This window comes from Palaemon carinicauda, chromosome 37 (assembly GCF_036898095.1).
Source record: "Palaemon carinicauda isolate YSFRI2023 chromosome 37, ASM3689809v2, whole genome shotgun sequence".
NCBI lineage: Eukaryota > Metazoa > Arthropoda > Malacostraca > Decapoda > Palaemonidae > Palaemon > Palaemon carinicauda.
Genome location: NC_090761.1, coordinates 25,604,077 through 25,614,714, shown reverse-complemented (window position 1 = coordinate 25,614,714; position 10,638 = coordinate 25,604,077). Strand labels below are relative to the sequence as shown.

The 10,638-nt window shown below is 46.5% G+C and overlaps 1 protein-coding gene across 12 annotated transcripts in view; it reads right to left on the bottom strand.

Annotated features, from left to right (window-relative positions):
* Positions 1–7,299: 7,299 nt before the first annotated feature.
* Positions 7,300–10,638, bottom strand: part of capt (adenylyl cyclase-associated protein 1) — a 223,655-nt gene continuing 220,316 nt past the window's right edge. For all 12 annotated transcript variants that reach the window (XM_068360889.1, XM_068360890.1, XM_068360891.1 and 9 more), the window contains one exon: positions 7,300–9,089. In XM_068360889.1, the coding sequence (XP_068216990.1) occupies positions 8,862–9,089 (228 nt within the window). In that variant the 3' untranslated portion in view covers positions 7,300–8,861. The remainder of the gene's footprint in view (positions 9,090–10,638) is intronic.

Here is a 10,638-nt window from a genome sequence, read left to right as displayed (position 1 = left end):
ATCCTGGTGGCTCCCATGTGGCTACGAGCCAAATAGTCAACTCATCTGTTGATGGTCCTTGTTGAGGTATCTAAAAAGCTATCCTGGTGGCCAAATGTCTGCTGCCACCCACAACTGCATGGATTCCACAACTATGAGATGTCCTTGTCACAAAGGAGGGAAAAAGGAAAGAGCAGCGAGAAATAAACATATTCATCTATTCATATCCTAGGGTCATAAAATTGTCACTTGCAACTAATAAAATTTTCTAATTGAAGGCATGAATCATGAAAAATCCCAAATTTTAAGTAATTTGTATTTTTCCTAACAATACTTACCTCGAACTACTTTCTTAGGAGTATCTGGGATCTCCTCCCAACCAACCAGAGTTTAGTGTAGTTTACCCTATAGTCCTGTTTTCTATGAGGGGTAACCTCAGGTGGAGTGGAACATGCCTTGAGGCTATCCCCCTGGTCAGAGAGCATGCTTGCTCAGGTCTCGATCTCAAGTAAGTTCTTGATAGCTTAGGTATCTATGAAGTCCAGCAAGGCACTCGGGGTAGGATGGGCGGGCCATTACCCGAAAGTAGTTTGAGGTAAATATTGTTAGGAAAAATACAAATTACTTAAAATTTGTGATTTGTTCCAACACAGAATACTTACCTTGAACTACTTTCTTAGGAGACTTATACCTTAGGAGGTGGGAGTGTCCTTCAGGACCTAGAGACTGTGACGAGAATAGAAGAGGAACCTAGGTAGGAGACTAGGTTCTGCTGACCTCAAAGAAAACACGAGAAAAGAGGGAAAACTACGCAAAAAACCATCTTAGTGTCTATGTAACTCACTTCTGCAAGAATCCTAGGAGACATGTCCTTCCCATGATAGTGTATCCCATGGCTGTTTCAGGGGGGCTACCCAAGCCATTTCTGGTAAGGGAATAAGGGAAGGAAGAACAAGGGGCTCAGGAAGGAACCTGTGTCTCTTGGACTCGCTACCCGCAGTTACCACTGGGGCTACACCCTTAAACCATTTGGAATGCGGAAATAACGGGACCGCGCGAGAACCCGCCCAAGGACTTTCTCGAGTAGTCCTTCAAGCAGTGAGCCGTAAAGGGCGACTGGTTAGACCAAGTACCTGCCCTCAGACTTTGGCCCACTGCCATGTTCTTCTCAAATGCCAAAGAAGCATTTAGACTCCTAATGTTGTGGGGTCTGGGCTTTCCTGGAAAGGGGACCCCTGCACTACTGTAGGCCCTGACGATCACTTGCCTTATCCAGAAGAAGAAAGTGTTCTTGGAGACTGGCTCCTTCACAGTCCCGAGGAAAATGAACAGACTCTTGATCTCGGGATGAAGTCTAACTGTCCTTTCTAATAACTGCCATACTGCAAGTCCCTCGGGTTGTCCGAGCGAGGAATAGCTGGCACTGGAAACAATTCTATTTTGGGTTCCCAAACAACTGGATTCTGAGTCTTGGCTACGAAGGAGGGTAAGAATCTGAAAGTAGTATCTCGCCAGCCCTTCGAGTGTGAGATCTCGTACGACAGGCCAGGAATCTCACCTACTCTTTGCTGATGCCAGAGCTAAACAAAAGACTGCCTTGAGGGTGCACTCCTTGTCTAGAATGTCTTTTAGAGGCTCGAAGGGAGGTACCAAAATCAACTTCAAGTACCCTAGCCACATCCCCCTGGGGCACTCTAACGGCTTGGGGGAAAAACGACTGCTCGAAGCTCTTGAAGAGCGTCGAGATCTACCTGAGGCACCCAGGTCTATGTCCTTCAGGAGGAAGACCTGGGATGGACATGCCCCCTTCGTCCCTGAGATAGACCAGGGAGTCTGCTATCTCGTGAATGGAGGCCCCTAACGGCCTGATGTTCTTCGAGGAGCACCCCTTAGAAAAGGTAGCCCACTACGCCTGGTACACCTCGACTGACGAACGCCTCAGGTACCCTGTTATCCTAGTGATGCTGTCCTCGACGGAAATCCTTCCTTTTTCAGCAGACGCTCGATAACCTCCACGCGTGAAGGAGGGACCAAGGGTTTTCGTGGATCCTCTGGAAGTGAGGCTGCCGGAGAAGGTCTGGTCTGTCTGGAAGTGACCCAGGTGTAAGGCATGCCAGTTCCTTTAGCTCCGCGAACCACTACCTCTCTGGCCACCAGGGCGCTACCAAAGTCACCCACAGGTTGGCCGTCCGTCTCATTGGAAGGCGGCCTCGAACGTTGCTGCTGGATCTGGCACAAGAAAACAAAACACGGGGAGCTGTGCGTTTAGTCTCGTGGCGAAGAGGTCGACCACCGGGGAGCCCCACTTCAGGGAGAGGGTTTTGACCACTTCTGGGTGTAGGGACCACTCGGGCTCTACCACTCGACCCTTCCAGTTGAGGCCGTTGGCCAGGACGTTCCTCTTCCCCGGAGAGAACCTGGCTGAAAAATGAATTTGTTCCACTTCAACCCATTCTAGGAACTCCATCGTGAGATTGCACCGTTCCTTCGACTTAATTCCTTCTGCTCTTTCACGTAGGCCACCACCGTGGCGTTGACCCACCCCGGATCCACGGAGCTTTCCCGGGGTGGATGGACGATCACTAGGCCCGCTCTTTGTACGATCCTCATGTCCAGCACGTATATGTGCAGGATCGTCCCCTCGACTTCCCATCTACCTTTTGCCATTTTGTCGAGAAGATGAGCACCCCAGCTCTCCTTGGATACGTCAGTGAACAGGAGCATCTCCGGAAGGTAGGCAGAAAAGGGCATTCCCTTGAGGGTGTTCGTTCCGATTGCTACCACCCCAGGACTTCCTTCGTCTCTGGGGACACCAGGACTATCTAGTGCGGGGAGTCCTATCAGTCTTCGCCAGACCTTGGTTCTCCTGGGTTGGCCCGACAGGAAGGGCCAGAGTATCTGTTTCAGGGTGTCCAGTTTCTCCTCGGAGGGGAAGGACCTCGCCATCCGGGAGTCTAGAACCAACCCTAGGTAGGTCATCCTGGTGGAGGAAATCAGCCGGGACTTCTCCAGGTTGATGAAGATACTCAAGACGTTGTAGAACTGCAGGAGCTTCTCGTCTTGCTCCCTCAGTATTCCCTCTGGGACTGAAAGCAACAACCAGTCACCTAAGTACCGAATCTGGCGGACGTCCTGTTCGTACGCCCAGCCTGAAACTGTTGAGAAGACCTTCGTGAAGGCCTGAGGACTGCCGACAGTCTGAAGCATAGGGTTTTGAACTGCCATGTTTAGGTACTTCATTTTTCCCTTAAGAACCTCCTGTTGGAGGGATGGACAGGGACCTGGAAGCAGACGGCTTCGAGGCCTATGGACCTCAGCAGTCCCCCTCCTTCAAGGTCGCTAGGACCGACTTCGGAGTGTCCATCTTGAAGCCGGTGTTGTATACGAATTGTTGAGGGCTGAAAGGTCTCCAGAACCCTGTCGCCTTCTCCACCAGGAAGAGCCTATTGTAGAACCCTGGACTCGGTTTTCGACTGGTTCTACTGCCCCTTTAGCCAGCATTGCCATACCTTCTTCCTGCAATATTGCTACTCTCCAGGGGGCTCTGGATGCCAACCACTCCCCCTGTTGATCTGGGATCCGAGGGGGAGGTCCACTAGGAAGGAAAGCTTGTACCCCTCCTTTAGTACTGCTACGGTCCCCGGATCCGCTCCGTGGTCCTGCCATGCTTGCCAATATCGTTTGAGGCATCCCCCCACCTGAGGCGCCAGCAGGAGTAGGGGGGCCTCCCCTCCTAACTCCTTCAAGAGCCGCGGCCTGAACGCCCTCTCCTGGAGTCTGAGTAGGAGGGCCTGAAGGTTAACTGAGGAGTCGAAGCTCCCCTACGGGGGGCAAGGCAAAGGAAAGGTTACGTGTGTCAACTTCTACATCCGAAGGGCGGACGGAGCCAAAGAGGCATTGGGCAAAGGTGTGGGGCTCCCTCTCCGTCGGCCACTGAGGCAGGCACTGGAGAGGCAATAGCCCCATCCGACCCGCTCGGGGAAAAACCACTCTGCCTTCGTCACGGATGGGGCCGTCATGGGCCTACCCCCTCCCGGGGAAATACGTGGGGTTTAAGTACCCTGCCATGTCAGAGACCTCTTCTGATGCTTGAATGGGGCTGGCCGGGACAATGGCACGGCTGGCCCCCTCACGGATGGAGCCGCCGGAACGGAGGTATCCGTCATGGGTGTGTCAGCGGCCCCCTCCAATGCTTGGATGGGGCTGTCCGGGACGATGGAGCGGCTATCCCCATCACAGATGAAGCCACTGGGACGGAGGAACCCGTCATGGGTCTCCCCCCTCCGGGGGAGATCCGTGGTGTTTAAGTACCCTGCCATGTCAGCGGCCGCCTCCGATGCTTGGACGGGGCTGGCCGGGACGATGGCACGGCTGACTCCATCACGGATGGAGCCGCTGGGACGGAGGTAGCCGTCACGGGTGTGTCAGCGGCCACCTCCAATGCTTGGATGGGGCTGACCAGGACGATAGCACGGCTGGCTCCATCACGGATGGAGCCATCATGGGGGTGTCAGTGGCCACCTCCAATGCTTGGATGGGGCTGGCCAGGACGATGGAGCAGCTATCTCCATCACGGATGAAGCCCCTGGGACGGAGGTAGCCGCCATGGGTCTACCCCCTCCCGGGGAATCCGTGGGGTGCGAGTACCCTGGCATACCAGCGGTTGACCACGAAGCCTGAATGGAGCAGTCGTGGTACCGGGTATGGATGCCATGCTGCCGGGTCGATCCAGCGGCTACCTCCGCTGGAAGGATGGAGCTCCTGCGGATATCCATGGAGCCACGGGCTTCCCCGTGCTGGCTGGTTGGTTCCTCCGTTCAGGGCTGGCCATCGAAGGACTGGAGGCCGGGACAAGGCTGCCAGTCCGAAGGGGCGACACTCTCCGCTGGGCGGGAGAAGTCGGAACTTTCGCGGGCTTATGCCTGTCGACCGAGACCTGGCTGCCGAAGTCTTGGAGGCTGGGACACGGCTGCCAGACCGAAGGGCGACTCTCCGCTGGGTGGAAGGAGTCGGAACCCGCGTGGACTTATGCCGGTCTGCCAGAGCCTGCTGTAGGGTTGCCGGGGTTCACGTCGAAGGGCGGGCATCACCGTCGAAATGGGGGCCTCTGTCCTGGGTCCACTGCGCTCGTGCCGAGCTAGGTGGCCTTTGGAGGACTTATGCCGGCCTGCCAGAGCCTGCTGTAGGGTTGCCGGGGTTCACGTCGAAGGGCGGGCATCACCGTCGGAACGGGGGTCTCCGTCCTGGGTCCACTGCGCTCGTGCCGAGCTAGGTGGCCTTTGGAGGTCAGGACTCGACTGCCAGACCGAAGGGGCGACTCTCTCCGCTGCGTGGATGGAGCCGGACCCTTCGCGGACTTACGCCTGTCGACTGGAACCTACCATGACGAGTCCCTCCGTCGGGTGCCGCTGCTGAGCTTCCTCAGCGCCCCGTCTTGGGAGGCTCCTTATCGGCGACGTCCTCGGCTGCAGAAGTGACTGAAAAACACGCCAAAGAGGCTGGAGAAGAATTAGGGACACATTTCCCCCACATGGGGTCATCAGAGGAGACGTGGCCTGCTTGCACCAGGACTCCGTCTCCCAACACACTCCCGCCCCTCCCTCAAGCCCCTCACTCGTCTGGAACGACGCCACAACCCCACTATCCTGAAGATCAGACTCTTGGGGAAGGGCCGCGGCCCTCTTCCCCACAACGGACTTACCTCATCCCCTACTCTGGGTAGGGGAGGGTGGTAGGGAAGCTCTGTCAGACGAGACGCCCGGCGAAGCAAGGGGGGAAGGGGCGCTAGTCTTCTTAGGCGACCTCTTCGTCGCCTACTTCTTCTTGGTGCTATACCACACCCACTCCGACTCCTGGGGAAGAGCAATGGGCACTTCCCCACAACTGACTTACCTCGTCCACTACTCTGGGTAGGGGAAGATGGCTGTATAAAGAAGCTCCATTCGACGAGGCATCGGGAGAAGTAAGAGGAGAGGCTCGCCTTCCTATGAGACCTCTTGGACGCATTCTTCTTCTTGGTGCCGAAGCGCACCCACTGCACCACGTTCCAGGACTCGCACTCCGGACACGTGGCTGTAGGAGAACATAAGCTACCCCTACACGACGTAACAGAGGATAGGGGTAGGAAGGATGATTTATTGTTAATTTGTTCTCTTCAGCTATTTATTTCCTTATTCCATTTCCTCACTGGGCTATTTTCCTTATTGGAGCCCCTGGGGTTAAAGCAACTTGCTTTTCCAAAAAGGGCTGTAGTAATAATAATAATAATAATGGGTCCACGTGAGGACCGCGAAAGACACAAAAGGGGGGGTCGGGGACACAGGGTCGCACTGGGTAAGGAGGGATCGTCGAGATGTTATCACGACGCGACCAGAGAACTTACTGGAGATCGAGACCTGAGCAAGCATGCTCTCTGACCTGGGGGATAGCCTCAGGGCAAGTTCCACTCCACCTGAGGTTACCCTCATAGAAAACAGGACTATAAGGTAAACTACACAAAACTGGTAGGTTGGGAGGAGATCCCAGATACTCCTAAAAAAGTAGTTCGAGGTAAGTATTGTGTGTTGGAACAATCATCTTTTATGATTTGTATGACAGAGTGCAGGCCTGAATATAATACCAATTTGCCCTTTTGACAATACGTGCTACCTAATCAACTTGTTATATTCGTACTGCAATTCCAGTCCCAGACAGCTATACATACTGAAGTACCCTAAAATCATTAAGGGATGCTTAAAATTCATTAATTACTCTAAGAAGATTATCCAGTGCAAATTTATTGCTGTTCTTGGGTAAAGTATTGCTAGCAAATTTCAAGGTCAGCATTTTTCCCTGTAGTTTTTCATGTAATTCTATTGTATACATAAATTGCAGTTTGTTTCCAGCTTTGTTGACGGGGAAAGATGCCAAGGAATATTTTACAGAGTGAAGAATTTATCAATATATTGTAAATATTCAAATGGGCTGATGCTTTTCAAGGATATATGACAGTTTAAAAGGGAATTTACATTACATGAGATTGCCTAATTTTTCAACTTCCTAAGCTGTGGAGGTTAAGTTTTGTAGATTTAAAAACCACAAAAGCCCACTCACACGAACAGACACTATAACAAATATTGTACAAATAATTAGAAGGTAGACGCCTCTTCATGGCCAGTGGTCTGGCTCCCATACAACTTTCGTAATTCAGTTTGTAAAAAACAAAGCTATAAAACCTAAATTCCATTTTTTATATCTGATACGGAACAGGATTTTATGTTGTCCAAGGATAAATACGGATATTCGAAGACTCGGGGGGAAAAAGTAAAAAAAATAAACAAACCCACTTGTAATTTTATTAATGAAATCAGAAATATGGCTGATTTATAAAATGGAAGATTGCTTTCTAATTAACATGTGAAGTTAACAGACAATAACAAAGCAAAAAATATAAACTTCCCAATGATAATCAATTCTACTCAATTCTCCTCAATTTCCAGTTCTGAGTTGTCAATTGCATTTAGACTAGAGCATCAATAAATTATGACTCTACACTACTAAAAAGCATAAGCAATTAAAATGTTCACTTTTATCTAGTATAAGAAGAGTTCACCTATAAAAGTATTAACTGATGTATCTTGCCTTTCTCATTGCACCCCTAAACAGTGAATCCTTATTACTACTATAAATATACCACAAGGCTATTGAAAATGCATTTTTTCAGAGGGGCATCACTTTAACACCTTAAAAAAATATAGGAAAGAAAATTAGTTTAACACACACAAATCAACTTTTTTTGTTTCCTCAGCTGAATTTTAAATTTTCAAATAATAATAAAACAGATCAAATTTGATGGAAATCACTTCAATTTGAAATTACACAATATGTCTTGGAAAAGGTAATTTTGTCATTTAAAATGACCATCACAGAACCTGGGCAATTGTAAGTGCAACGAAGCATGTGCTTTTTAATTGCTTGTCATAATGTAATCAAGAACAATAATTGGAACACTACATCACAGTCCATTGAAATACCTTGAATTCTGCATGCGAATTTAAACTATAAAATGATATTTTCAGCATACATGTATTCCCAAGAGAAGGGATTATCTTTAATCAATCTCCTCCATTGAAGCACCTTAACGTGAAATGAATTTTTAAATTCAAAATTAATTTTCGAACACTTACCTGTAAAACTAAATTCAGCTTATCACATCTGTGGAGCCGACACAGATGTGATCAGACGAATTAAGTTATACAGGATAAGTGTGAGACAAATGGCAAGTCCTGAAACCTACCCATTTTAGAAGTGTATTTTCAAACAAACAGAGGTCAAGACATTCCAAGATCATGTTCACTGAACAAATTACAATGGTGCAAAATTCGAATGAAACTCAAACTGTAGATATAAAGTCCTTTTTTACACTACAGTATCATTTTAATGTTGTCTTCGATGTTCAATATTATATAGTGACTAGGCAAAATGGTTTTAAATTTTGCTGTATTTGAGGAATGAATCAACATTAAGGCCTATCTGATCACTACAAACCTTATTACTATTACAGCCATTCTGCATATTGTCATAAAATCAATTATTCCTGAATGCTATAGGGTGAAAAACTATTAGGTGTAATAACCGTATGTAGGAATAGCATATTTTGGTTCGGGCAATTTTTCATAATAATAATAATAGAATTTTGTATTGCTCAATAACTATCTAAATAAATAAAAAGTCAATGACATTCTAAAATACCAGAAATTATAAGCACCAAATCCAGTTAACAACTGTACATACATTTTAAAAATGTCTATACTGAACTAGCCTTTTAAGTTCTTGATAAAGCACTTATTCTTACACTTATGGAGCCTTTTTTCTGTGCATGATATGGTAAACATTCAGAAAATTTACCCAGCAGCTTCAGTGCAAGTAGTTGACAGGGAACGACCCTTCACTACAGTCTTGAATTGTTCTGGAATGGCGCATTCGGTAAAGTCGCCATCGTCATTGGGTATGAGAACATTCATTTCAGTCGATTTAGCACTTATGATTTCTGTTTTCAAGGATTCTTTACTCAGATATACTTGGCAGCCATCAGTTTTCTCAATGGATAAAGTTGGCATCACTCCCATTACCTGGAAAAATAAGGTGTTATTAGTAGGTTAGAAAGATTGTTCTGAATGGGAAAAGTAGATGTGGTAGACTTTAAAGGGACATAATTGGGTCCATAGCATGATTATATTTCTAGCAGACCCACACTGATATTCTCAAATTAATCCTCAACTGTCCCTCACAAGTGTAACCTTCAGATTCTGCATAATGGGTTTTTAGAAAAAAAGAAGAAGTAAAAATTATACAAGCTAGTCAAAGACAAGCAATAACAAACGAAAGAACAATTCAAACATTCTCATCTAGGACAGCAGAAAACAACATGAATTACATCCAATTCAATACAGCTGGATTACCCATATCTACACGATGAGTTAAGGAATATGCAAGGGATCAATCTTAGTATTTTTCATTATATGGAAATGTCATAACTATCAAATATGCAATAAACTAATCCCGTATGCATCAATAAACACATTCTTACAGCAGCTAAAAATCATACATTAAACTACAAATTGTATTTATTTGTAGCCTGTAACTAAATTGAAAATGGGTACAAGCAATTTCAAAAATATTAGTAGCAAACTTAATGAAACAATGGGTGGGTTTGCAACTTAGAATATAAAAAAAATATGAGGAAAATTTCACAAAGGTAAGGGACAGACCATAACTAGATATTGAAAGTGACCTGTATTTCTAAAAGGGGTCAGGAGGTGCACGTACTACTCACTAGTACTCTAAAGAAAAAAAAAACCAGCAGTAAGATACAGTATTGGGGAAGAGTGGGTTGATGAATCTTATCAAGAGCTTTTGAAGAGACATGGTGGAGTCAGGAACTGGAACGAGAAAGTAATTCGACTCATGGTAATTGCCTTGCCCCATTTCTTTTACTCATACTACCAAAACTTGGGTTGAAATTTAGTCAAGTTTGAAATCTTGTTGAATTCCTGGCTAATATATTTAAACTCAACATTTTCCTTAGTCCTTAAGCCCAGTTTCTTTAAATTTTATTAGAAAAATAACTAAGAAAAGCAACAAAACAGAGCAACAACTATATGTCATTCAATACCTAGTGAGAAATTAATAACTATCCCCTTGATAAATACAAAACTATCCAAATTTTTATTACAAATTATATGGTATCTAGCACAAAGGTCAAATGTTATTCATGAACCCAAACCTGTATGGTATAATAATCCTAAATCATCATCTATCAAACTAAAACTTGATGCCCTTCTTGAAGGACCCCAAAGAAGCAAGAAAGTACAATTATTTCTATGAACTTCCCCTGATGTTCATATTACTTCTCCAGAAGCTTGGTTTATTGATATTTGCCCCCAAAATTTTTTTAAATCTTTCCCATTTTCTTTCCTTTCAAAAAGATATATCTCTAGCATAGTAATGAAACTGGTTAATCCCTTTGATCGAGGGATGACCTTCGATCAAAGGGATTAGTGTGGGACAGAGATACTGTAGATGGAGAACGCTGGCCAGAAATATCGACCCCACATAAAAGTGGGAAAAGATGCAGACGAAGAAGAAGAAGAGTAATGAAACAATATAGCAGTTAAGGCC